This window comes from Rousettus aegyptiacus, unplaced genomic scaffold (assembly GCF_014176215.1).
Source record: "Rousettus aegyptiacus isolate mRouAeg1 unplaced genomic scaffold, mRouAeg1.p scaffold_m13_p_14, whole genome shotgun sequence".
Classification (NCBI taxonomy): Eukaryota; Metazoa; Chordata; class Mammalia; order Chiroptera; family Pteropodidae; genus Rousettus; species Rousettus aegyptiacus.
Window position 1 is genome coordinate 41675103 of NW_023416289.1, and position 27022 is coordinate 41702124.

Sequence of the window (27022 nt, forward strand, 5' to 3'; positions counted from 1 at the left end):
CACAGCCTAGTCACCTCCCTTTCTGTGATTGTGTCTGTGCATGTGTGTGTGTGTGTGAATGCGTGTGCTCTCTGGACAGTGACAGTGCAAGGAAGCCTGCCCTTTGGATCATGTGACAGGCAGCACACCGAGATGGTTAGGGGCACACATTCTGGAGCCAGACTGCCTGGGTTGAGACCTAGCTCTGCGTTTCCTAGCTAGACAAATTTGGACAAGTTGCTTGATCTTTCATTGCCTCTATTTCCTCAAGCATAAAATGAGGCTGTTAGTAGCCCCCACTTCTTAGGGCTGTTGCAGGATGAAATGAGTTAATAAAGGCAAATTTAGCCCAGGGGTGGCACAAAATGAGTGCTACATAGGTGTGAACCGTTATTGCTTCTATCTCCCCTTGGGCCAGAGTCTGTGCATAGTTCTGCTGTGTCCTCTGCAGAGGGAACAGATATATGTGAGGAGCCAGAGTGAATAGCTCAGTGGATATGGGTGCCACTCTGTGTCTGGGTGCTGGCCAGGGGCCCATTATGCATTGGGGACAGCCAGGAAGGAGGCCTTGGGAATCATGGAGTTGAGGTAGGGGCCTTAGCAAGTGGGAAGTCTTCAGGGATGCTGGGTCTGGGGGATTCCTGAGTTCTTGATGACCCCTGTCTGCCTTCCTACCCTGCAGGTGGACAAAAGATGAAGCCAATGAAGAAGGCATGCACTGGCCTCCCAGGTCCTGGCAGTGGAGGCAAGTCACCGCCAGCTACCAGGGCCAAGGCCCTGAGGCGGCGAGGGGCTGGGGAGGGCGACAAACCGGAGGAGGAAGACGATGAGGTACAGCAGCAGCCAGGCCCAGAAGAGGCTGAGGAGGGTGAGGAGGAGGAGGCCGAGCGGGGGCCCAGGGCTGAGGGGCTTCCCCCGGACCAGTGCCCCGATGACCCGGCCCCATGCCCAGCTGAAGACTCCAAGGCAGAGGGGGAGGCAGGCCGCTGGGAGCCCTCACTCAGCCGAAAGACAGCCACGTTCAAGTCACGAGCACCTAAGAAGAAGTACGTGGAGGAGCATGGAGCTGGAAGTAGCAGTAGTGGGGTCCCTGGGGCCCCTGAAGAGCGGGCGCGAACCCCTGAGGAAGCCAGTGCCTTGAGTGTTCCTCCACGGCCACCCACTTCCACCCGCTCCTCCTCCACCGACACAGCCAGTGAGCACTCAGCTGACCTGGAGGATGAGCCGGCTGAAGCTTGTGGGCCGGGCCCCTGGCCCCCAGGTGGCACCAGTGGTGGCTATGACCTGCGGCAGCTGCGGTCCCAGCGGGTACTGGCTCGGCGTGGGGATGGCCTCTTCCTGCCGGCTGTGGTGCGCCAGGTGCGCCGAAGCCAGGACCTGGGCGTGCAGTTCCCTGGGGACCGGGCCCTGACTTTCTACGAAGGGACACCCGGCGGTGGTGTGGATGTGGTTTTGGATGCCACACCGCCACCGGGTGCGCTGGTGGTGGGCACCGCCGTCTGTACCTGCGTGGAGCCTGGTGTGGCTGCCTACCGTGAGGGTGTGGTAGTGGAGGTGGCCACCAAGCCAGCTGCCTATAAGGTCCGCCTCAGCCCTGGCCTCGGCTCCCACCCCGGCCCGCCAGCCAACCTCCCACAGCCCTTGCAGCCGCCACACCGTGAGCCAGAGGAGGCTGTGTGGGTGGCCCGCTCTAGCCTGCGCCTGCTGCGGCCCCCATGGGAACCTGAGGCCCTGCTAAGGAAGCCCCCCACGGGCCCTGAGGAGGAGCAGGTTGAGCCAGGGGCCACCCTGCCACCCTGTTCAGCTGCTCTGGACCCCAAGCAGCCTGAGGATGCTGAGGTCTCCAAGATCAGCTTTGGTAGCAACCTGGGTGCCGGGGAGGAGGGTGAGGAGAAGCATCAAGCAGCCCTAGGCACCCCAGCCCTGCTCCCACTGCCCCCACCCCAGCTCCTGTCACCGCCACCGAAGTCCCCAGCGTTTGCAGGCCCAGGCCGCCCTGGCGAGCAGCCCTCACCTTGCCAGGAGGGGAGCCAGGGTGGCAGCCGCAGCAGCAGCGTGGCCTCTCTGGAGAAGGGGGTTGCACCGGCCACCCGTGCCCGCACCCCCCTGACAGCTGCCCAGCAGAAGTACAAGAAGGGCGATGTGGTCTGCACCCCCAACGGAATCCGCAAGAAGTTCAATGGCAAACAATGGCGGCGGCTGTGTTCCCGAGATGGCTGCATGAAGGAGTCGCAGCGGCGGGGTTACTGCTCGCGCCACCTATCCATGCGAACCAAGGAGATGGAGGGTCTGGCAGACAGTGGCCCAGGTGGGGCCGGGCGGCCGGCTGGCATGGCAGCTCGTGAGGGTAGCACCGAGTTCGACTGGGGTGATGAGACATCGAGGGACAGTGAGGCCAGCAGCGTGGCAGCCCGTGGAGACTCACGCCCACGCCTAGTGGCCCCCGCTGACCTGTCACGCTTTGAGTTTGACGAGTGCGAGGCGGCTGTGATGCTGGTGTCCTTGGGCAGCTCCCGCTCCGGTACGCCCTCCTTCTCCCCGGTCTCCACGCAGTCTCCCTTCTCACCAGCACCGTCACCCTCACCCTCGCCGCTCTTCGGCTTCCGTCCCGCCAACTTCAGTCCCATCAACGCCTCACCAGTCATCCAACGCACTGCTGTTCGCAGTCGCCACCTTAGCGCCAGCACCCCTAAGGCAGGTGTGCTGACGCCACCAGATCTGGGCCCCCACCCGCCACCGCCTGCCTCCCGAGAGCGCCATTCCTCTGGCATCCTACCCACCTTCCAGACCAACCTGACCTTCACCGTGCCCATCAGCCCTGGGCGGCGGAAGACAGAGCTGCTGCCTCACCCAGGGGCATTAGGGGCCCCTGGTGCAGGAGGTGGAGGAGCCGCCCCAGACTTCCCCAAGAGTGACAGCCTAGACTCTGGTGTGGACTCAGTGTCTCACACACCTACACCCTCCACACCTGCCGGCTTCCGGGCTGTGTCGCCTGCTGTGCCCTTCTCCCGCTCCCGCCAGCCCTCACCATTGCTGCTGTTGCCCCCACCTGCTGGCCTGACTTCTGATCCTGGGCCTTCCGTGCGCAGGGTGCCTGCTGTGCAGCGGGACTCACCTGTTATTGTCCGTAATCCTGATGTGCCACTGCCTTCCAAATTCCCGGGGGAGGTAGGCACTGCTGGAGAGGCTCGGGCCTCAGGACCTGGACGGGGCTGCCGAGAGACCCCGGTACCCCCTGGGGTGTCCAGTGGGAAGCCAGGTCTACCTCCGCCTCTGCCAGCCCCTGTCCCCATCACCGTGTCTCCAGCCGCGCCGACTGCTGTGGCCCAGCCCATGCCCACCTTTGGCCTGGCTTCCTCACCCTTCCAGCCAGTGGCCTTCCACCCCTCACCTGCTGCCCTGTTGCCTGTCCTGGTGCCCAGCAGCTACACCAGCCATCCTGCCCCCAAGAAGGAAGTCATCATGGGCCGGCCTGGGACAGGTAAGAGGTACTGGTGGATGGGCTGGGCGAGGGCTCATTTTGAGCAGGGCCTCTTGGGAACTGGTTCACAAGAGAGGTGATCTCCCCAACTCAGGAGGGATGTAGGGGAGGCTGACTTTCTCTCGGTGCAGATGTTCCAGTGGGAATTCCCATGTCAAGCAGGGGATTGGACTTGGGAGTCTCAGGGCAGTGTTTCTGGAGGCCTCCTGTTGGGAATGCACTCTGAGGGGTCCATCAGTCATGGAACCATTCCTGAGCAGAGCTGTTGGGGTAACAGGATAATCATGATGACAGCTCCCATGTCTGGAGGACTGGCAGGGGCGTCTCCATGATAAGCACTGTACGTGGGTTATCTCATTGAACCTTAACACCCACCCCATGATGCAGCACTCAACATATAGGCCCTGCTCTAAGGCATTTTCAAACATTAGCTCCTTTACTCTTCACAACTACCGTAATAGGTGGGTGCTATGATTATGCGCCTTTAGAGGAAACTGAAGTCAGATTAGTAACTTGCTCTCTTTCGGTCATGTGCCTAGTAAATCCTGGAGCCAGTCTTCAAACCCTGGGAGGCTGGTTTGTGACCACTAGGCCATACTGCTGGGTACAGATGGAAAGGTCCTTCTGCCAGGAGGTGGCAGGACCGGGACTTGAGCCCTTTTCACCGTGGCACCCAGTTAATAGCATAGCTATGGTTAGTGCCCAGGAGAACTGGGGGTGTGCTGGGTGCTGTGCCATGGTTTGAATCCAGGTACAAATCTAGTCTGGCTGCTGTGGTTCAGGGTATGTAGGCCAAGGGTCGAAGGATGAGTTGGAACCAGCAACCATGGGCAGAAGAGCCTCCTAGGAGGCCAGTGGGAAGGTGGGCTCCACAGCTGAGGAACGCCAGTGTGGCTGGTGGGCTGAGGCCACGTGTGGGAAGAGTGGCTTTCTGAGATGGTGCTGGAGAACCAGGAGCCCAAGACAGGCTAGGCCTTGTCAGAGCAACTGGGGAGGGTGACAGACGTGTCGCCAGCTCCTACTCTACCATCTTTTTCTTATTTACTTATTTATTAATCCACTGTTGACCGAGGGCCTCGTATGCTGTTTGGTGCTGAGGACACAGCCCTGCCCTCACAGGGCTCGTGGTCCCTGGAGTAGACAGACCTGTCCCCAGATGGTGACTGTTCAGAGTGGTCATGGCTGGGATGGGGGAAGCCTAGGAGGCTGTGGGAAGTCAGAGGGCTTCTTGGAGAAGGGGCCAAAACTCTTTAAAATGAGACCAGAAGGACATGCCTGGCAAGGTCAGCAGGAAAACCTACGGGCAGAAGGAGAGTTTGTGCAAAGGCCTTGAAGTGAAAGCAGGTATTTCAACGAATTCGAATCTACAGAGACAAGGGCTATAGGCCCACAGTGAGTGTTGAGATTTGTGACTGTATTGGTGAGCAAGGGTCATATCATAGAAGGCCCTTATGTGACCTGCGACCTTGATTCTGAGGGCACTAGGGAGATGTGGAAGGTTTTGAGCCAATCTGACCAGGGCTGTACTGGAGGATGGGAGACCGGGGAAGAAGGAGCCGCTGTGGTTTGGGCTGGGGCAGAGGCCAATGTAGGAAGGAACCTAGGCCCTGCCCTCAGAGCTTCAGCCCGGAGCCAGGGCACAGGGACACAGGGGCTGTGCTTGCCCCTCATGCTCATATACTGAGGTCGCAAGCTGTGTTTTTTGCCCCACACCCAACAGTTTTTACTTTTGCTTCTGTAGTTAATGTGAGCAAAATTCCACAGAAGTGGACACAGCAGGGATTTCTGTCTTGAGGCAGATGAAGAAACTGAAGCAGAAGGCCTCTAACCACCCCTCTCATCCCCCACATGCTTACAGCCCCAGACCTTGTCCTCATAGCATCTTCTCACGTGACCCTCACTGCTGCCACGTGGAGAGGGATGGCACTGATGGAGGTGACCGAGGCAGGCCCAGCAGGAGTTCTTGCTGCCATTTTCTAGATGAGGAAGAATGAGGTTCTGACAGAACGAGAATCCTGATTGAGGTCGCCCAGCCAGGAGGGGCAGGACTGGGCATTGAACCAGGTCTCCCGATCTCCAGATCACAGGACTCTCACTACCAGAAGTTACAGTAATAATAATTTATGGAGCACCACCCGTGCATGTGCCTGGCTCACTGCTCAGTAAGCACTGTTTACTCACTGAATCTTCACAACATCCCAGGACGTCAGCACGCTTATTATTTACAGTAGACAGAGGAGGAAACTGCAGCCCAAAAGTTCCGTGACTTACCGAAGATCAGCTAGGATAAGGAAGAGGCAGGATTTGAACCAGGTGGTGTGGCTCCAGAGCCCAGGCTCTTAGGCACACTCAATAATAATGATGAAAAAATTTAGAGTAACTAGAGTTAGAGTAACTCATTATCGAGCATTTACCATGTGCCCAGCCTCAGGTGTGGGACCATCTCATCAAATCCACCTGATGCTGTGAAGTAGGAATTACCAGCCCCATCGTCAGGGGAAATCTGAGGTTCAGTGAAAGGAGGCCCCTTGCTGGAGGCTGCCTGGTCGTCAGAACTTGTCCAGTGCTTGTCCTGGCGGTTCTGAGCCGCGCCTCCCTGACAACACCCATGCTGAGGTATCCAGGTTGCCCTCAGGTTCTCAGCCAGCAGGCCCTTTTGTTCTTCTCCCAGAGGCCTCCCTAAACCCTTGGGAGGTAGGCACCCTGGGGCTTTCTCCCTCTGAGGCCCAGATAGGGCAGACGGTGCCCTGTGGCATAGCGAAGGCGTAGTCCTGGCTGCTTCTGCCTGCCCATGCCAGGGCCTGACCCTCGTTCAAGGCAGCAGCTGTGAGGGGGCGGCCTGGGGCAGCCTGCCTGCTCTTGCCCCCCGCCAGGCATTTGCTTCCGCTGGGGGACGTGCTGGGGCAGGCGCATGGCATTCTACACATTCTGCGTGTGGTGGGGCCAGCCAGCTGCCATTGCCACCTCCCTCTGACTCTTCCCGCCTGCTCCCCAGGAGAGGAAGCCACCCCAGGGCCTGCAGCCCCAGCCCAGGAGGCCAGATATCTCAGCCCCATTCCTGGCACGGCCTCCCTTCCAGGTCCCAGTGCCCGCCTTGCTTCCCTGTATTGACAGGCAGTGCCCCTTCTCCTGGGCCTGTCTGCCCTTCTGCCTCCCTTTGAGCCACTGTGTCTGTCTCTCCCTTGGGTTCTTATGTCTGTCTCTGTCTAGCTTTCCATTTCTGGGCCTGTCCGAGTCTCTCTCTGGACTTCTGTCCATTTGACTTTCTCTCTGAATCTGGCTCGCTATATATTTCTTGCTTTATTTCTCCCTAGACAACAGTCCTTGTTTGAGCTTTCATTCCACTCTCTATTTTGGCTCCCTGTCTTGGGATCCAGTGTCTCTAGGCCAGCCATGGCCTTTCCCCTAGCACCCCTTTTCACTCTTTAGACAGACTTCCTGCCTCCCCACTAGTCCCCCACTCCCACTGTACATGTCAGGTGCACTGTTCCTTGAAGTCAGTGGTCAGTGCTAAGCACCAGCTCCCTCCTCGCTTCTCAGGAAGTATTGGGAGGTTGTTCAGGCCTGGGAGCCCCCGTTTGCTCCTTGACAAATTAACTGCCTACGACTATCCCTGAAGCCTGTTGAGAGGTGTCAGGAGCCATCTGCAGACCAATCTACATCCAAACACCTGTTCCCAAGACAGGCAGGAAGGCGGGGGCTGTGCAGGCCAAGCCGGGAGATCCGGCTGTGGGGGAGCAGTAGGAAAGCAGCTCCTGTGCCCACTCACCTGCTAGAGGGCATGACCCCGATAACCCTACATCCCACCCCAGCTCCTTTCAGGAGACACATTTGGTGCCAGCTCCATTTAACTGAGCCCCGCATGTGGTCTACCCCAATAAGTGCAGGCGGTGCTCACTAACTATACTTGGGCAGGTGACAAACATGAGGCCCAAAGAGGGGCCAAGGGTTTCCTGACTCCCCAAATCCAGATTCTGCCCACTAGAATTTCCATTTTGTCTCAAATAGTGGACCCCATTTCTACCACTAGGGTCCTTCATCCCTCCACCAGGCCCAGGCTGAGCAGTCCTGGGATAAGCTGGTGGGGAAGGCAAATGTGGCTTCAGGCATAGGGATGACAGAGGGAGGAACAGAGTCTGGGGAAGCCAGAGGACAGAGACAACTCTGGCTTAATGAAGGGTGATGAGTGAGTTTCAGGAAAGCTTCTCATTGGAGGGGACATTTGAGCTGAAGCAGGAGGAATGAGTGGGTTTCAGGGTAGTGAAAGAAGGAGAGAGTGATCTTGGCTGAGGCAGCTTTGGGAGCAAGAGCCAGGAGGGTGAAAGTGCATGACCTGTGAGTGGTTAATTGAGGCTGGAGCCACACTAGAGCCTAGGCATGGCAGAAGGGTGCTAAGGTCTAGCCTGGCCAGGGTTGAAGGCCAGCCCTTGAAGAGTCAAGGGTTTAGAGCAGGGGAGAGAAAATGTTGGATGTCGGTGTCAAAGATCCTGGGAGACTGTACTGGAGAAGAAGGAGGCCTAGGCTGGGAAGAAAAAAATGACTTGTGGGGAGAGGCGTTTGTGAAGTAGCAGGAGCGAGTCTGGGAGACTTGGTGGAAGAGCCCTCGGCATCAGGTGCTACCGAGGGGTCAGACTGCCTCCTGGCGGCGGGGGATGGTAGAGCGGCTAGCGCGCATGCGCGGTTCGCGGGACAGGGCGGCACGGAGCCCCCGGCGCCCAGGCTTTAATGGCTCCATTAGTGGCCGGGAGGGAGGCGCATTAGCGGCGGCGACGGCGTCTGGCTCCCATTACCACCGGCGGCAGCGGCTGCACCGCAGGCGGCTGGACCCTAGCCCGCCGCGCCGCCTCCTCCGCCCGCACCCCGTTCCCTGTTACTGCTCCCCACGGGGACCAGGGCCAGGGAATCCCGGTCTCCCAATTTCGGCCGAAAACCTGATCGTGAAGCCAGGCAGACCTAGGTTCAACTTCCGACCGTGCCAGCCCCTGACTGCAAAATCCTACCCTCCTCTGAGCCTGCTTGCGAAGCAGTGGGGAAATGGTGTACAGGAGACTGTAGATCTGGACGGGCACCCGATGAGGGCCGCGCCCAGCCCCCGCCGCCACCGGGGGACGCAGGTTCCCGCGCCCTAGAGGGTAGGCCCCCAGCGTGGGGCCTCGGCCCTTCCTATTGGCCGCCGTCACGCCCGTCGACGTCGATTGGCCAAGACCTGCTCCCCTGCCCTGTGCCATTAACCCCTGTGCCGCCAGGCCCGCGGGCTGGCTAGGGGAGCCCCCCCCTCCGCCCCGCAGACAGCTCGGGTGCCAGCTGGCCCGCGCTCCGCCGCGGCCCGCGTGGGTGTCAGCCCGGCCGGGCGCCTGCCCGCCCTCCCAGCACAAAGCGGCTTTGTGGGGCCCGCCGGGGGTTGGCTGGGGGCCAGGCGGCGAGTGGAAAATCTCGTGAGCTCGGGGAGGGAAGGAGAACGCAGGGCGGCGCCCCCTCCTCTGCCAGGGCCATGGCGCCTCCCTCAGCCCTCGCCGACCAGCCTTCCCAGCCCCAGCGCATGTACACTGCCCCCGCCCCCGTCCCTTCGTATCCCCAGACCCACATCCCGCCCCCGCTCCCCTCCAGTCCTATCCCGCCCATCTCGCAATCCCTGAGGACCCTCCCCCACACCTCTCTCTTGTCTCTTTCCCTCCTGGTCCCCCTGCCTACCCTAGCCCCACTCACTGACTCACCCCGGCGCTATTTTTAGGCCCCCATCCCTCCTGATCTGCACCAGCCCAATCCTGGGCTCGTTCCCCAGGCAACCCTGGCCGTCGCCGACGCCGCCCGGAGTGGGTGGGTGGGTGTGTATGTAGGGAGCGGGTGAGGGGATCTGGGGACACCTGGGTGGTGAGCAGAGGTGGGGTCCAGGGCAGGGTGGGGAGCTTTGGGCGGCAAGGGCGGGGTCCCTCTCGGGCTCAATAAACGGGCCCGTGAGTTCAGAGCGTGTCTGCCTGTCCCTCAGTCTGTCAGCAGGTCTGGCTGTACGCCCCAGACCTCCGGGCAGGCCTCGACCTGTGCTGCCCTGGGTGGCAGTCTGTGTCTCTGTCTGGGCTCCCTGTCCCCAGGCTGTGGTGGGGTGGTGCTGTGAGTACTGTTAAGGGCTAGGCATTTTGTGGAGTTGGTTATAGAGTGGTACCGAGGTGGCTACACCATAGTTCTGCTCAATATCTGCCTTGAGTGAAGGATGGCTTTGCACCTCCTCTCAGATGGGGCAGGGGCCCTGGTTTGGGGAACCTCCTCAGCATTTTTCAACTAGGGAGGCCCCAGTTAGGGTTGGGGATGACTGGAGAGATGGAGCTGTGCATGTAGGACCTGTTCCCTCTTCTTCACTCCTAATCACCCCTAACCAGGGTTCCTCCACTCTGAACAATGGAAGCTAAGTATAGGGCTGGCCCAGTGCCCAGGGCAGGGGGGCCCCTTCCCGCCCGGATTCCGGCCCCTCCCTGCCAGGCTGGGCCCCCACTTGGCTGCACCCTACCCTGTAAGGGGCCTCTTCCCATCCCTCCTATGTGGGTACTGTGTCTTCTACCAGATGTGCAACCCTCCCAGATGTGTGGGGCCCACTTTCCGTTGTGCCAGGCCTAGCTCTTTTTCTCACTCAACAGATGTGGGTGAGCAGGGGGCAGGGTTCCTCTGAGTTCTGTCCCTGGGCTGCATTGCAGTGGGGAAGGGGTTAACTTGCCAGTAGGTGACTCACCGGTGGGAAGAGGAGGGGGCAGTGGTGGGGAGATAGCGGCCACATTGATTTCAGCCTTGATTTCTGCCTCACATTGCAGTCCCTGGGGCAGTGAGGTAATGGAGGGTCTGAGTCTGGGGCTGCATACAGAGGGGAGGGGGCAGTCACTTAATAGTCCCTCTGGTGGCCCCTCCAGGCTCACAGCCAAGTGTCTGGCCCTGCAGTCTCTGGAGGTCAAAAGGCTACAGACCTCTCCCTTTCCCCTCTGGGCCCAGGTTACCTGGTTTTTGCCCCCTCTTCATATCTTCAGCCCTGGCAGTAGATAGGGCAAGCTGGGAAAAGGGTTTGTCTGCTCCTGTCGCTGACCTTCCTGTATAGGAGCCCAGTCTTCGTCCTTCTGAGCCCGTACAACCTGTATTTGCTCAGGTGTGACCCCAGGCCTCTGACTCTTGGGTGTGGCCCCAGGGACCCCTTTGAGTGATTCAAGTGCTCTGCATCTCTGTCTGCTGGGCCCTAGACCCCTGCCTGTGTCTCTGTGTGTGCCATTTGATCTTTCTGTAGGTCACCAGTCTTTCTGCATCATTGTCTAACCATATTCCTGGAACTCTCTTTTGGAGTCTCTGCTTGTGTCCATCCTGAGGTTAAATTTTCAGTAGTGGGAAGAGCACTTGAGTTGGAGCACTGGGCTGTTATGTTCTGGCTGTATGATCTTGCACAATTCATTCAGTTTCTCTGAGCCTTATTCTCTCATCTGAACAATGGGCATCATAAAGTGTACCTTCCTAGTGGCTGTGAGAATTCATTCATTGAACAAGATAATATATATGAGCTTGTAGCACATAGCAGCCTCAATGTTAGTTTCCTTTCTTCTTTTTGGCCCTTTCCTGGAAGGGGTGGCTCCAAGCCTAGGGTGGTGGGGCTAGCCCACAGTGGTGTTCTGTGGCCCCTTGCCTTAACATTGTGATGTAGAGGGTCCTGGGTGGCTACTGAGTGTCAGGCAGGGTAGCTGAATGGCTATGACACTCTATACCTGATGGACCAGGGGACTGAGATAGCTAGTGCTTATCAAAGTAAGTTTATATATGGGGTCACCATGACGGTGTCTGTGAGAATTAGCTTGTGTTGGGGATGGGAGTGCCAGGAAGGCCATGTGAGAAATCGAAGAGCATGTTGTGGTTGTGTGGGAGGGATGTGGGGTGTGTGATGGGCTGCAATGAGGTGTACGAGATCATTCTGCCTGTTTGATGTGTGTTTGCAGGATGATTCGTGAGGGTCAGTGAATGTGTGATGAGGATATGCATTGGGGAAATATGTATGAAATGGTTCACGGGAAGAGGATGGGTGAGAACCAGTGTGTATGATGGTGGGTGGAGAGTGATGGGTCGTGTGGGAGGTAGTACATATATGTGAGCAGGTGTTCAAGGTTTGTGGCTTAGTGTGACAGTGTAAGACCAAGGGTACATGTGACAGTGGGGTGTGTATGAAATAATGGGTGTGGCAGGAAAGTGTGAGGGGTGTGCGCGTGCGTGCGGGCGCGCGCTGCTGGTATGGGAGTTGGTGAGGATTCAGGGGTGGCTCCCCCAACCCTACGCGCAGTTCGTCTGCCCTGCTGGGCCGTGCGCATCCAGGTGGGCAGAACTGCGCGTAACTGTGTTCCTCGCACGGAATGGACACACAAACAGCTCCACACACAACCCCGTGCCTCCGCAGCGCGGCGCCCCAACCGCCCCCCTGGCTCGGTGCCTTTACTGCAGTGCGCTCGCCTTGCCTCCCTCCTCCCGCGGCCCCGCCCCCGGCCGGCTTAGGGCCAACCGGAGCCCGCCCCGCCCTGCCCTAATTTGCATATGACTGACGTTCCCCCGGGGCGGCCAATGGGGGCGGGCGCGGCGGGGCCTGACCTGCGCGCGGCGGCGGTAGCCAATGGGCTCGCGCGAGGGGGCCGGGCTTGCGCGGAAGGCCGCGGGGGAAGCGGGGAAAGGGCGGGGGGAGGCGCGGCGGGGGGAGGGGAGCGCGTAGTAGTGGCGGGGCGGGGAGGCGGCAGTGGTTCGGCGCGGGGCTCGCTCGGAGCGCACGGACGCACGCACGCTGGTCCGTCTGTCCGCTCGGGGCCGGCGGTCGACCCGGCGCTGAGAGCCGCGGGCCTCGGGCTCAGAAAGGCGGGGCGGCGGTGCCGGCAGCTGGGGCGCGCGGGGCCAGAGCCGTTACCCGCCGGAGCTGCGAGGGAGGGAGGGAGCGAGCGAGCGAGCCAGGGAGCGGGGAAGGGAGGGGGCCGCCCCCGCGCACGCGCGCCCCGCCCCGACTGCCCCGCCCGCCAGGCCTGGCGCGGGAGGAGGGAGAGGGAGGGGGCGGTGCCGATGGCCCCTGTGCCTCGCGCCCCGTGACGGCCCCCGCGCGCGCCGGGGGGCGGGGCGGGGCCGGCGCGCTCTGACCTCCCCCGCCCCCTGGGCGGCGGGAGGCAGGCGGCGCTGTGCGCAGGCGCTCCCGGCAGAGACCCCCCGCGTGGGGAGGCCGAGGGGGGCGGTGGGGGGGGCATGCGGCGACGGCCTCCAGCTCCCCCCGGGCCCAAGCGGCGGCGGCCGAGGAGCCGGCGGCGGGCGGAGCGGCAGCGGCCGCTGAGGAGGTTCGAGCCCCGGCCGGGCACCTCCGCGCCAGACCATGTACTCAGCCCACAGGCCCCTGGTGCCCGCGTCCGGCGTGGCCTCCCGTGGCCTCGGCATGTTCGGTCAGTAGTGCCTGGGCCGTGGGACTGCAGGGGTCAAGGTGTCAGTGAGCTAAGTGCGGAGTAACGGTGATGGGTGTATAGTAGGAGATGAGTAGAGGCAGAGTAAATGGATGACGGGAAAGTTAGACTGCCATAGTGCCTAGTGACAGCAGGTCAAGTGGTTAGTGATAGCAGGTGGAGTGTAGTGAGTGATTGGAGTGGGGAGTAGTTGGGGCAGCCTGGTGTTTAGGTGAGGGGGTGACACAGGTCTCTTGTTATTGGAGGTGAGGAGTGTAGAGTAATTGGCTTGCGGGCATGGATTAGAATCTGAGCGGCCTGAGACCTATTTGCCCCAGGTGTGGACTACACCGAGGGAAGGGTTGCCGTTGAGTAGTGGAAAGTGAGTGATGCACTGTTTGCTTAGAACAGTATTGGGCTGAGTTGTTTGTGGGGAGAGAGGAGAGGAGAGACCCTAGACCCTGGAGGGTGGTGCACTGGGGAGGATTTCAGTAGGGGCAGGACTAAAGGACTGTTCTCCCATTGTCTGCTTGGCCCTTTCTTCCCCACCAAGCAGATGATGATAAGGCTCTGGTGAGAATGATCTTTGTGTAGAGAGGGGCAGGTCCATGTCCCTGGAATTGTTATGGAATTGGAGAATCCACAGGCTTTTGTGTCCCCCAGGGCCCTAGGGGTAGGGGACAGTGTTGTCATAATGTCTTGAGTCCCCTCCAGTGCTGGCCTTCTTATTCCTTTCCGGTGCCTTGATGACTTTTTTTTTTTTTTTTCTGGTCAGGTCTTTTGCAGAATCAGATCTTTAGGTTAGTGCCTCACAGAGGGCTTCCGTGGTCCAGGTTTCTGAGGGCATGAGGGGTGACACAAGGTCAGAGTGGTCTGGATCAGGGGAGGCTTGGAGTGATGGAGACCAGGGCTAGGGCGTTTCCCTCCTGCCTTCATCGTTTTCCCCTAGCAGGGGCCTCCGCTGGTTCCACTTCCCCTAGGAAGCCGCAGTTAGAGGGAAGCCCACTCCTAGCCTTGGCCCGCCCCAGGGCTCTAGCAAGCCACCTGGCTCCTGGGGCTGAAAGTGGGTTCTCCGGGACCTATCCTGGTGAGGGAAGTGCCTTCCTATGCATATTCTCAAGGAAACACCTGGCACTTTTGCCTTCATTGGAGTGAGACTTGTAGCATTTATTCTATCTTCCCCATTGTCTGTGTTTTTTTTCCGAGTTTACTGTACCCTTCTTTCTTTCTGGGCTTCTAGGCTGGACCGTGCCCTAAAGTTATACACAGGGCTTTAGAGGAGGGAAACTAGGAGGCTTCTTCATGGCCAGTAGATTCTCTTTGTGGATAGGGGAAGAACTGCTGAAGATTCTGTGCTCAGTCTGGGAAGGGCAGGCCTGGCTCTCTGGAGCCTGCAATAGTAGCGGAAGGGAGGCAGGGAAAAAGACCCGAGCCCTGTGGGTAATGGAGGGCGGAGAGGAGGGGAGACTGGGCTGTAAGCCTCAGAAAAGAGAAGGGGAGTGTGAGGCTGAGGTGAGGGGCTATGTCAGATGGCAGCATGGGTGCTGGGAACATGACATGGCTGGGGGAAGGTCCCCAGGCTTGCTCAGGTCTTGGGGCCTTGGGAGTGTGGGATGACAGTTGAGCATGGCCTGGTTTGTGACAGGAGCCAGTCGTTCCTCTGGCCTGGTCCCTGGTGGCAGGGCTGGTGGAGGTGGGGGAGGGAGTGGGGTGTGAGGACTCTTTCCTTTCCATGCTTCTGTTTTTCATAAACCTAGAAACCTTTCAGGGAGGAGCTTTTCCTGAGTGATGTTGCATGCAAGAGCTCAGGAGGCTTAGGGTTAGGGGAAGGAGGTGTAAAGGAGGGGTGAAGCCATCTCATCCAGGGTGAAAAACAGCTTGGGTTGGGGGGTCAAGGCCAAACTCTCCTGCATGGCTCAGCTGGCTCCTTCCTACAGTGTGGACGAATGTGGAACCTCGCTCTGTGGCCGTGTTCCCCTGGCACTCTTTAGTCCCCTTCTTGGCCCCCAGCCAGCCCGACCCCTCCGTGCAGCCAAGTGAGGCCCAGCAACCTGCCAGCCACCCAGTGGCCTCCAACCAGAGTAAAGGTGAGGGGTGGGGGGCTGCGGGAAGACATGGGCATGGGGTTGAGGTGGCCCAAGAGTCCTCTGATCTGCCTCTCTGACCCCAGAACCTGCTGAGTCGGCGGCTATTGCTCACGAGCAGCCACCAGGCGGGACAGGGAATGCTGACCCTGGGCGGCCCCCTGGAGCCACATGCCCTGAGAGCCCAGTGCCTGGACCCCCCCACACTTTGGGAGTGTTGGAACCTGGAAAGGGCCCCCCTCCCACCACCGAGGAGGAGGCCCCTGGCCCTCCAGGAGAGCCCCGGCTGGACAGCGAGACAGAGAGTGACCATGATGATGCGTGAGTATCCTGAGGTTTGGAACTAGGGGGTGGGATGGCCAGAGACATGGCCTTTAATGTCCTTGTTGCTCCCACCACAGCTTCCTCTCTATCATGTCTCCTGAGATCCAGTTACCTCTGCCGCCTGGGAAACGCCGAACCCAGTCCCTCAGTGCCCTGCCCAAGGAACGAGACTCATCTTCGGAGAAAGATGGACGCAGCCCCAACAAGGTTCCTTATTCCTACCTGTCCCCACCTCACCCTGTGGCCTCTCAAGTTTGTCTCCCCAATCCTAACCATCTGCCTCGGGCCTGTGTCTGCAATAGCGGGAGAAGGACCATATTCGGCGGCCTATGAATGCCTTCATGATCTTCAGCAAGCGGCATCGGGCCCTGGTCCACCAGCGTCACCCCAACCAGGACAACCGGACTGTCAGCAAGATCCTGGGCGAGTGGTGGTATGCCCTGGGGCCCAAGGAGAAGCAGAAGTACCACGACTTGGCCTTCCAGGTAACCCTTCCTCCTCTTGTCTCCTCCCTCGCATCCTCCAGTGGGTGGGTGAGTGAAGGGGCTCCCTGCCCTCTGTGCCAGGTAAAAGAGGCCCACTTTAAGGCCCACCCAGACTGGAAGTGGTGCAACAAGGACCGGAAGAAGTCCAGCTCAGAAGCCAAGCCCACAAGCCTGGGGCTGGCAGGAGGGCACAAGGAGACGCGGGAGCGGAGCATGTCAGAGACAGGCACTGCCGCTGCCCCTGGAGGTTAGCTACTTGGCTCTCCTGCCCTCTCCCTCCCTGAGAGTTGCTGGCTACTCCCTTGCTTGCTCACCCCTGCTCCAGCAGCTTCTCTCTGCCTTGTCACTTTTATTTGAGGACCTTTACAAAGGAACCAGCATTTGTCTCGTGCGAAGGATCCAGGGAGGTCTAGACAGATAATCAAACATCAATCTTACTACCATCTGCCACTTACAAGCTTTTACTACATACCAGGCACCAAGGAGAGTATAATCTCTAGGACTGAAAGCCATACCTCATTTTCCAGATGAGTAAATTGAGGTGTCAAGAGGCAAAACCACTTGGTTGAAGTCACAGAAAACTAGAAACTGACAGATCCAGTAGTTAAAGTCTAGTTTGGCTGACTCCTGAGACTGCAGTGGGAGGCTCCTCGTTGGTGGTGCCACTGACTGAGGATGTCAGGTGTGCCCGGCACCATGCCGAGGCGCTTTTGTGGAGTGATCCTGTGGGTCTGGGCCCACGACTCTGAGGGTGGGGATGCAGTGTAGGAACTGAGGCTCAGACAGGTCAGTGCTGATTAGCTGGTCAACACCACACAATCCTGTCTCCAGGCTTTCTTACTCTCAGGTCGCCTCCTGGGGAGCAAGTGGGCTTGCCCCTTACAGCCCCAGAGGGGAGAAACCAATGGGAAGGACATGCGGGGCTGGTGGGGGACCCAGGAATTGCATCATACTTTTGCCTAGTACCTAGGAATATCTGCGGGTGGCTCGGCCAGTCCAGGTGCTGATGAGAGGTTTCCTGACTGCAGCACTCCTCCCTCTACTCTACAGTGTCCTCGGAGCTCCTGTCTGTTACAGCCCAGACACTTTTGAGTTCGGATCCCAAGGCTCCAGGGAGTGGCTCCTGTGGGGCAGAACGTCTGCACACAGTTGGGGGACCTGGCTCAGCTCGCCCCCGAGCCTTTTCCCACAGTGGGGTCCACAGCCTGGATGGCGGAGACGTAGACAGCCAGGCACTACATGAACTCACTCAGGTCTGGGGTGCAGGCCATGGGGGCGGAAGAGAGGGGCAGGTAGAGCATCCCAAGGTGACAGCCCCAGCTGAACTCTACCCACACCTGCCCTGCAGATGGTGTCTGGTCCTGCGTCATACTCTGGCCCAAAGCCTTCCACCCAATACGGGACTCCAGGCCCCTTCGCAGCCCCCGGGGAGGGAGGTGCCCTGGCGGCCAGTGGGCGGCCTCCACTGCTGCCCACCCGAGCCTCACGTTCTCAGCGTGCAGCCAGTGAGGACATGACAAGTGACGAGGAACGCATGGTCATCTGTGAGGAGGAAGGGGATGATGATGTCATTGGTGAGCAATTACAGGGCCCAGAATCCTGTCCAGGGGCCAGGAGGCTGACATTTGGAAGGTGGGCAGAAATTGGATCCAGGCCCTTGGGCACCTCTTTTTTTTCTTTCCACGCTTGTTTATGGTCGTAGGCACGTTCAGTTCAGGCCTTACTTAGTAAACCCAACCCCGTGTTCAGGAAGCCCCCAGTCAGACAGGAAATCGGGATACAGGCATGGCCAGGCCACTGGGCACAGTGTTAGGTTCTGTTGCCCACGTGCTCGGGCAGGAGGGCACACCCTGGGCTGAGGGACAGCCTTCTAGACGAAGCTTCCTGCTAGCTTGGGGCAGAGCACAGGCCAGAGCCCAGGCTCCAGACTGTCCCTTCGCCTATGCTGTTCCCCTCTGTCCCTCAGCTGATGATGGCTTTGCCACCACTGACATTGACCTCAAGTGCAAGGAGCGGGTGACCGACAGTGAGAGCGGAGATAGCTCTGGGGAGGACCCAGAGGGCAGTAAGGTGAGAGCTTTGGATTTGGCGCTGTCCAGTCCCGCTCAGTTCTGGAGGAGGGGGACGCCTGCCCCTGCGTGTGCTGCTGCGGCGGGAGAGCAAGACCCAGCGGCGGCAAACTACTTGCCCCATGGGAAGTTGTGTCACACCCTGGATGAATTGAGGCCTTTGGCTGGCCTGGCTGCCTGATGGGACACAGGGACAAGAGGGATGTGGGTATCCAGGCTCACTGACATGGTTGTGTCTCTTTCCACCCAGAGCTTTGGCCGGAAGGTATTCTCGCCTGTGATCCGTTCCTCCTTTACCCACTGCCGTCCATCGCTGGACCCTGAGCCCCCAGGACCCCCGGATCCACCTCCAGGCTTCAGCAAAGGCTTTGGGCCCACGCCATCCTCCTCATCATCGCCTGCTGCCTCCTCAGCCTCGGCGGCCACCTCCTTCTCATTGAGTTCAGGAACCTTCAAGGCCCAGGAGTCAGGTCAAAGCAGCACAGCAGCTCCACTACGGCCCCCACCCCCAGGGGCAGGGGGCCCAGTGACACCTTCCAAGACCACCCGCTTCCTCCCGACGGATCCTGCCACTTTTCGGCGCAAGAGACCTGAGAGCGTGGGGGGCCTGGAGCCGCCAGGCCCCTCAGTTATTGCAGCACCTCCCGGTGGGGGAGGCAGTGTCCTGCAGACACTGGTCCTGTCACCAAACAAGGAGGAACGGGAGGCCAGCGGAGCCCGCCTGCCCTCAGCTCCAGCCCCATCGCTGGCCTATGGGGCCCCAGCAGCCCCCCTGTCCCGCCCAGCCGCTACCCTGGTCACCAGTGTGGTGCGGCCTGTCAGCAGCACTCCTGTACCCATCGCCTCCAAGCCCTTCCCTACCTCTGGCCGGGTGGAAGCGTCTCCAAATGATACAGCAGGTGCCAGGACTGAGGCGGTCACAGGGTCCCGGGCACCTGGGGGCTCCCCACTGGGTGTCAGCTTAGTGTATTCAGACAAGAAGTCGGCAGCAGCCACCTCACCAGCCCCACATCTGGTGGCTGGGCCCCTACTAGGCACTGTGGGGAAGGCGCCTGCCACTGTCACCAACCTGCTGGTGGGCACCCCGGGCTATGGGGCCCCAGCGCCCCCTGCTGTTCAGTTCATTGCCCAGGGGCCCCCTGGCAATGGGGCCACTGCGGGCTCAGGAGCAGGTGCTGGGAGTGGTCCCAATGGGCCAGTGCCCCTGGGTATTCTACAGCCAGGCGCCCTGGGCAAGGCTGGGGGAATCACCCAAGTGCAGTATATCCTGCCCACGCTGCCCCAGCAGCTTCAAGTGGCGCCTGCCCCAGCACCAGCCCCTGGGACCAAGGCGGCAGCTCCTGGCCCTGCACCCACCACCAGCATCCGTTTCACCCTCCCGCCGGGTACCTCCACCAACGGCAAAGTCCTGGCTGCCACTGCACCCACTCCTGGCATCCCCATCCTGCAGTCCGTACCCTCTGCCCCGCCCCCCAAAGGTGAGGCCCAGGCTGGGCAGCGCAAGGAGAAGGGCCACAAGTCTGTTCGGTTCTCTTGTAATCTTTCCTTCTTTTGCCTCTTGCTTTTTGCAGTCCAGTCGGTTTCTCCTGTGCAGGCCCCACCCTCAGGTGGTTCAGCCCAGCTGCTACCTGGGAAGGTACTTGTGCCCTTGGCCACTCCTAGCATGTCAGTTCGGGGTGGTGGGGCTGGCCAGCCGCTACCTTTGGTGAGCCCGCCTTTCTCAGTACCTGTGCAAAACGGCGCCCAACCACCCAGCAAGGTAAGGGCATTCTGGCTATAGCCCTGTTTGTCTTTCGTTCCTCTTGTGGGTGTTGGTGTCCATATCCTGCCGTTTCTGTCTTCTATCCTTTGGTTTCTCGTCTCCCTTTTTGTCTGTCGTGGAGCTGTTTCGCCATCTTTTCCCTCAGGATGTGTGCATCTCAAGTATGGCCTTAGTGTCTGCACGTTGTTTTTCCTTTGGGTCCTTGTTCTCTTGTGGTCTTCTTTTTGTTGGTTCTGATCCCGAGTTCTGTGGTTTCCATCTTCGTTGAGACCCACCCTCCTAGGCCTTGGTCCTCCCCTGCCCCACTCTGAGTCTCCCACTCACTGCAGCTGTGGGTACTCTTACCCACAGATCATCCAGCTGACTCCGGTGCCAGTGAGCACGCCCAGTGGTCTGGTGCCACCCCTCAGCCCAGCCACACTCCCTGGACCCACCTCACAGCCTCAGAAGGTCCTGCTGCCCTCTTCTACCAGGTAATAGCACTCAAGCCTTCAGCTGGAGGCTAGCCTGGGAGAGGAGGTAGGTGGGGCCGGCTCACCTCACTCTTCCCCTTCTCTCTGTGGCAGAATCACCTATGTGCAGTCAGCAGGTGGGCACACGCTGCCTCTGGGTACCAGCTCTGCATCCAGCCAGGCTGGAACAGTCACCTCGTACGGGCCGACGAGCTCGGTAGCCTTAGGCTTCACCTCGCTGGGGCCCAGTGGCCCTGCCTTCGTGCAGCCCCTGCTCTCAGGTGAGGGGTGGCCTGGTAGGCAGTGCTGGGGACCAGGGTGGGGGTGATGCAACCCAGTCCCTAAGTCAGGCCCCTGCCTCTGTTTCCTTCTCCATAGGCCAGGCCCCTCTGCTGGCTCCTGGCCAGGTGGGCGTGTCACCTGTGCCCAGCCCCCAGCTGCCTCCCACCTGCACAGCCTCTGGAGCTCCTGTCATCACTGCGTTTTACCCTGGCAGCCCTGCACCCACCTCCTCAGCACCCCTGGCCCAGCCATCCCAGGCCCCCCCAGGCCTGGTCTATACTGTGGCCACCAGCACCACCACCCCTGCCACTACAATCCTGCCCAAAGGCCCACCAGCCCCTACTACTGCCACTGCCACCCCAGCCCCTACCAACCCTTTCCCAAGTGCCACAGGTGGGTATTAGGCCAACCCAGGGCGGGATGAGTTGGGGGACCCAGGGGATAGGCTCGCATCAGGCCTGGCTCAGCAAATGGTCTTCTCCCCGCCAGCAGGCTCCATGACCTACAGCTTAGTGGCCCCCAAGGCTCAGCGACCCACCCCCAAGGCTCCCCAGAAAGTGAAAGCAGCCATCGCCAGCATTCCTGTGGGCTCCTTTGAGGCAGGCGCCCCTGGGCGGCCTTGCTCTGCACCCCGGCAGCCTTTGGAGCCTGGCTCAACCCGTGAGCCCACTGCCCCTGAGTCCGAGCTTGAGGGGCAGTCTACCACACCAGCCCCTCCGCCTCCCCCAGAGACCTGGCCTCCCACTGCCCGGAGCAGCTCCCCACCACCCCCACCTGCTGAGGAGAGGACCAGCACTAAGGCCCCTGAGACCGTGGTGAGTGCTCGGCAGGCCTAGGGGCTGTCAGGTTCTGCCCCTTAGGCCACTGTGTTCCTGTCCTTTTCCTTGCACGCCTGTCTGAGCTGTGTCTTTTCTGCTTGACTGTGTGACTGGGCTTTCTCCAGGGCTTTGTGTCTCTGGCAGTCAGCATCCATTTCTTTGTGTTGCTGGGTTTTGCCCCTGTGAATCTGAACCTGGTGTTCACCATCTTCCTGCCATCTCCACCCCAGGCCAGCAAATTCTCCAGCTCATCTTCAGATTGGCGTGTCCCTGGCCTGGGACTGGAGAGCCGCGGGGAGCCTCCTACCCCTCCCAGCCCAGCCCCAGCTCCGGCCCCAGCCCCTGGTAGCAGCAGCGGCAGTAGTGAGGGCAGTGGTGGCAGGGCAGCCGGGGACACCCCTGAGCGCAAGGAAGCAGCTGGTACTGGCAAGAAGGTGAAAGTACGGCCCCCGCCCCTGAAGAAGACCTTTGACTCGGTGGACAAGTGAGCATGGGCTGGGGGCTGTGGTAGAGCATGTGAGGGTGGTGAGACAGGGGGTGGCTATGGGCTGGACGGGGGAGGTGACCCTGCTCACTCTCCAGCAGGGTCTTGTCCGAGGTGGACTTCGAAGAGCGCTTTGCTGAGCTGCCTGAGTTTCGGCCTGAGGAGGTGCTGCCCTCGCCCACTTTGCAGTCTCTGGCCACCTCGCCCCGGGCCATCCTGGGTTCCTACCGCAAGAAGAGGAAGAACTCCACTGGTAGAGGAACTTGGGACCCTGGGGTAGGCAGGGGACAGACTGGGGCTGCCTTCTCTGAGCCTGTGTATGTTTGCGCAGACCTGGACTCGGCCCCTGAGGACCCCACCTCGCCCAAGCGCAAGATGAGGCGGCGCTCCAGCTGCAGCTCAGAGCCGAACACCCCGAAGAGTGCCAAGTGTGAAGGGGACATTTTTACCTTCGACCGCACAGGTGCCGGCACCTTGGCAGATGGAGCTGTGGGGGACCCAGAGCTTGCAGAAGGGGTGGGGCCTCGGGAACAGGGTTAGAAATGGGAGAGGCGCTGAGAGGAAGGACAGCAGGTCAAGGATGGATTCCAGAGTCCAGCAGACCCTTAAACTGCCACATGACCTTGGGCGGGTTCCCTTTCAGAATCCTGCTGTGAAATAGAATTTATTGAAGTCTGAGTGGACTCTCAGATGGTGTGGGGCGACCAGGCTTCTGTAGTAGCCTTGACCTTGCTCCTTGCACTGTTGCAGGTACAGAAGCTGAGGATGTGCTCGGGGAGCTGGAATACGAGAAGGTGCCATACTCGTCACTGCGGCGCACCCTGGACCAGCGCCGGGCCCTGGTCATGCAGCTCTTCCAGGACCATGGCTTTTTCCCATCAGGTGAGCATGTCTTATTGTCTTGGCGGGCACTTGGAGGGGACCTGTCTGCTCATCTCACCCTGCCCTCCACACCCTCCACTATTTTTCTGTCCCCAGCCCAGGCCACAGCAGCCTTCCAGGCCCGCTACGCAGACATCTTCCCCTCCAAGGTCTGTCTGCAGTTGAAGATCCGTGAGGTGCGCCAGAAGATTATGCAGGCAGCCACTCCCACGGAGCAGCCCCCTGGAGCCGAGGCCCCCCTCCCTGGACCTCCCCCTACTGGCGCTGCTGCTCCTGTCCCCACTCCCAGCCCTGCTGGGGGCCCTGACCCCACCTCACCTGGCTCGGACTCTGGCACAGCCCCAGCTGCCCCGCCATTGCCTCCACCCCCAGAGCCAGGGCCTGGACAGCTTGGCTGGGAGGAGCCCCCCCAGCCCTCTCCCCCACCTGCTGGTCCCTCCACAGCTGCCACAGGCAGGTGAGGGGCCCCTGAGATCCCAGGACCCACAGTACCCCCTCAGGACATGGACATATGTAGGTGGCAGGAATGGGGGGGCAGGATGGTTACCTCCTCCCCAATAAAGCCATTTCGTCCTTTCCAGTTTGGGGCGGAATGAGGCCTGCTCCTCTGGTCTATCCCCATTCCCCCACAGCTCCCTCCCTGTGATGGGGGGCAGCTGAGGGGAAGCAGGGGCACAGTCTCCCTCCACTGAGCCCCTGTACATAACCTGAAGTGTGTTACCTTCAGACCTGTTCACTTGTACTTTATGCAAAATGGCTCGTGTGAGGGCTGCGAGCGGAGAGTAGTGAGGGCTTTGGGCCACAGGGAGGTGCCTGTGGAGTAGGGGGAGTTCATGCACCCCTTTTTTCCCCAGAGGGGCTGGACTCAGGTTAGTTTGGGGGTGGGGGCTCCTGCACTTTGCCACAGGCATGGGGAGGGTTCTCTCCCCACCCCTCTGCCCTCCCAACTCGGGTTGTACTTTCTAAGAAGGTGATTCCCCCTAGCCTTGTTCCCATCCCCAGAACAAAACATGTTGATCATGTGCAATATTTCTTACTGTGCCGAGAAGCCGGAATGACCGAGATTAAAGCTGTTTAACACACCTGTGTGGCTGCCCACTCTGAAAGGAGAAGGGGTATTGGCTGTACCAGTCCTGTTCCCAGATGGCCATGGAGCTACATACACTTTTTCTCCAGTGAGGGTGGGAGCAATGCCAGGACCACCCCCTGCCAACGTCAGCGGGACCACTGGGCCAAGGTCCATGGCTCACTGTGGGCCGGGCAGCCCCTCTACAGCCTGGGTGCTCGGGGAGTCCTGACAACCTACTCTGCCTCTTTCTCAGCCATCTAACAATACATGGACTAGGGGAAACCCTAAATGGGTTGCTGCAACAGTTCACCTTGGAAGTTCAGGTGGGCCTGAGAGGTCTGAGCCCAGAGGTGGTACTGAGCCAGTCCCAAGTACTGGCTGTCCTGAGAATGACCCTTGCTGCCCTCAAGTGGCGTGAGCTAGCACTGCAGCCAGGCCAGGAGCTTCTGGGTTATGCCCCTCTCAACCTAGGACAGTGCTCTGGGAGATAAGTGCTCATAGCCTGTGTGGAGGGATGATTGCTTGGGGTGGGAAGGTCAGGAGGCTTCCACAGGAAGGGGCATCTAAGCTAGAACTAAAGCATCAGAAGTTCCAGCCAGAAGAACAGCATGTGCAAGGACTGGAGGGCTGCTTTGGGTGGGCTTTGACTATTGGACCACATCCCAAAACTCTTGCTTGGCCCTAATCTTATAGGTTAGTGTTGGCAAACTGGTTTCACCTAGTGATACTAATTGGTAGTGCCTCCGTGGAGCACTGCCGTGAGAGCTGAAATCCACCTTACTGTAGGAAGCAGAGCGCCTCGATAAGTGACGCCTGCCTTGGGCAGAAACGACACCCTGCAGAGCTGCAGGGTCACAGAGACCAGGGCCGAGGTTGAGGTACCCAGGGAAGCAAGACCATAAAGCAGGAAACAAGATAGAAGACTGAAGAAAGAATTTAATATTGCAGGAAGGAGGATGCCTAGGGTGAGGGCTCTGGCAGGGGGACACTCTGACCCTGGTCTTGGGCCAGCAGGCGCAGAAGCAGGGAGTGTAGGGCCCGGCAGACAGGTGTGTAGCCCAGGCGGCTCAGGTGCAGGTAATCATACATGTCATGGTGGCTTATGGTGCCATCTGAGTGCACAAAGCCAGGGTCGGCATCCAGGAAGTGGGCCCGTGGATGGCCAGCCAACGCTGCCCGGACCAGCTCGTTCACCCGTCGGTTTTTCTCACGAAGTGGGTTAGGGTGCTGGCCCCTCGGAAGCAGACCCTGAGGGGGGGCATCAGAAGTTGTGAGATATCCTACCAACATCTAGGTTCTACCAGCATCTCTGTGCCAAACTTATCCAACCCCCACCATGAAGTCTGGGATGGGAAACTGGGGATTGGAAGGGTAGTTCCTGATGTCCTGAGACCCCCATTCAGCAACAGCCTTCCGGGTGCCAGAATTTTAAAGCATTGCTCATATAAATGCTGATGGAATGGCAAGGAGTCAATCTCTCAGAGAAGGAAATGTCCCAGCTAGAAATTATAGAGCCTAGATTCACCCTGGGAATGCCTGACAACTTTTGACTGTTTTGAGTTTTAAGACCCCCAGAATCTCCAGTACTTCCTTAGGTAAAAGGGGCAAATTAATTCCTGAACGTGTCCTCATCCATGGCTGCTCTGATGGGTGTTAGGAAACTTCAATGTGAAATTTTGCCTGAAAGCCGCTGCTCTGTGCCAAGCTGCCCAGAACTGTGCCAGCTGTGGCTACACCTGAGAGGGTCCTAGACTACTGCCATTCTTCCTTCCCCACCCTTCCACTCTTCTCACCAGCACCACGACCCGGGCCTGGGGCTGCCGCTGGTTCACCAGTTGCACAATGGCCTTGATGCCGCCAGCCACCTGCTCTGCTGTGTGCCCGTGGTTGTTGGTACCCACCCAGACCACCACAATCTGTGGATGGTGGAAAGAGAGGTATGAAGCAGTGGTGAGGGGGCAGGCTAAAGGGGCTTTAGCTGCCCACCCAAGCCCTGCTCACCTTGGGCCGGATGTGTTCCAGCTCCCCATTCTCCAGGCGCCATAGCACGTGCTGTGTGCCATCACTGCCAATGCCAAAGTTAAGTGCATGCAGAGGAGAGAAGAGCTCCCGCCAGATCTGTAGTCAAGAGGTGGTGTGGAAACAGGGGCATTGTCGGCATGGACCACCACCCTAAGTCCAAATGTTAATAACCAAATGTCGTTATGGAAGAGCTTCACTTCATGTAAGCAGTCTGGTTAAATCTCACCTCAAACCCCGGTATGGTCAAACCTCACTTTATGCAAACCTATTATAATCTCCCATTCGCAGAACACCGTAGAAGACTCACTTTATGAAAACCCATTGTGCTTGAGCCATGCATTGAATCAATTAGTGGAAAGATATTATAACAGCCTGCTTTGTGAAGAGCTATTACAGTCGGTCTTCACTTAGTGGAAAGGACTATAGCTTTGTGGAAATCCAGTAAGCAAACAAGAGTCTCAGCTTAGGCAGTCTTGCAGGAAAGCCTCATTTTAGGTCTCTCTATACACAACCCCAGCCTGACAAAGTCAGGACACACATTTCCTTCTCAGGAGAATGCTGTACCTGACACTGAGATTCTGGGTGCTGGGCGCTACCTCAGGCTGTTTAGAGTACCCCATATTCCACCTGGCCTGAGGTCTGGTCCAGGTGTGTCAGCGAAGGCACAGGCCTGGGTGGGGCCGGAGGAGGGGAACGGGCCTCACCTCGCACTGATGCATTAGCTGGACCAAGGAATCCCCGATGAAGACGACTTCGGGTTCCTTATCTTTGCTGTCGGCCACGAACCGATGGTGCTTAGGGGACGAACAAGGGGGTGTCAATGGCACCAGCACTTCTGGGCCTAACCTCTTTCTCCCTTCTTTAGACAGCACCACCCCAACTGCCCTCAGTTTCCCAGTCAGGTAGAGCCCCGCGAACCAGTTGAACTCCCGAGCACCCCCTCTCCACCTCCGACTCCTGAGTGTCCAGGGCGGGGTCGCTCACCAGGGACATCCAGCGCCCGTCGCCCTGCACGTCCTGCACGGGCGTGGGCTTACTGGCTGGGTTCTCTCCGCTCATCTTGGCGCCGCAGCTCCTGCAGGATGAGCGAGGGAGGTCAGCCCGGGAGTTCCCGGAGGTGAACCACGCCCACCCCTAACCCTCCAAGCAACAATGGACAGTCCGGACGTCCGCACTCCAGCGGTGGACGATGGCCGATCCCCGGCGCCGCCTCCTCTTCAGGGGCGGAAACCTTCACTTAGGAGGGGAGGAGGTGGATCAGGAACCCTTGCTTCCCCCACGGCGGCCGCGCAGTGAGCTCGTCCGGCGCTACTTGACCGGGCGCTTCTCACTCTCCAGCCTCGGCGGCGGCAGCTAGCTCACCCCCGGCACCTGGAGATGGGGGAGGCGAGACCATCCAGCACCCGTGGG

At 59.5% G+C, this 27022-nt stretch overlaps 2 protein-coding genes across 11 annotated transcripts; one reads left to right on the forward strand and one right to left on the reverse strand.

Annotated features, from left to right (window-relative positions):
• The first annotated feature begins 661 nt into the window (after positions 1-661).
• Positions 662-23603, forward strand: CIC (capicua transcriptional repressor). Of its 6 annotated transcripts, none has more exons than XM_016129934.2 (20): positions 662-3460; positions 14817-14966; positions 15050-15284; positions 15365-15494; positions 15590-15772; positions 15854-16019; positions 16823-17025; positions 17121-17346; positions 17739-17842; positions 18092-19319; positions 19413-19600; positions 19955-20076; positions 20170-20336; positions 20434-20730; positions 20827-21152; positions 21386-21639; positions 21738-21892; positions 21971-22102; positions 22390-22521; positions 22618-23603. In XM_016129934.2, the coding sequence occupies exons 1-20, from the start codon at positions 673-675 to the stop codon at positions 22980-22982; spliced, it is 7551 nt and encodes a 2516-aa protein (XP_015985420.1). In that variant the 5' UTR covers positions 662-672; the 3' UTR covers positions 22983-23603. The 6 variants fall into 6 exon arrangements, with proteins under 6 accessions (XP_015985420.1, XP_015985422.1, XP_015985421.1 ...); XM_016129936.2 differs by having other exon boundaries at positions 21741-21892; XM_016129935.2 differs by having other exon boundaries at positions 20830-21152.
• Positions 23604-24506: 903 nt separating this feature from the next.
• PAFAH1B3 (platelet activating factor acetylhydrolase 1b catalytic subunit 3) lies at positions 24507-26993 on the reverse strand. 5 transcript variants are annotated; one of them, XM_016129944.2, is made up of 6 exons: positions 26975-26993; positions 26597-26687; positions 26317-26406; positions 25592-25708; positions 25384-25506; positions 24507-24838 (listed from the first exon to the last, which is right to left on the reverse strand). In XM_016129944.2, exons 2-6 carry the CDS (start codon positions 26669-26671, stop codon positions 24551-24553), a joined length of 693 nt encoding a protein of 230 aa, XP_015985430.1. In that variant the 5' UTR covers positions 26672-26687; positions 26975-26993; the 3' UTR covers positions 24507-24550. The 5 variants fall into 5 exon arrangements, with proteins under 5 accessions (XP_015985430.1, XP_015985431.1, XP_015985429.1 ...); XM_016129945.2 differs by having other exon boundaries at positions 26844-26979; XM_016129943.2 differs by lacking the exon at positions 26975-26993 and adding an exon at positions 26788-26968.
• Between the last annotated feature and the right edge of the window lie 29 nt (positions 26994-27022).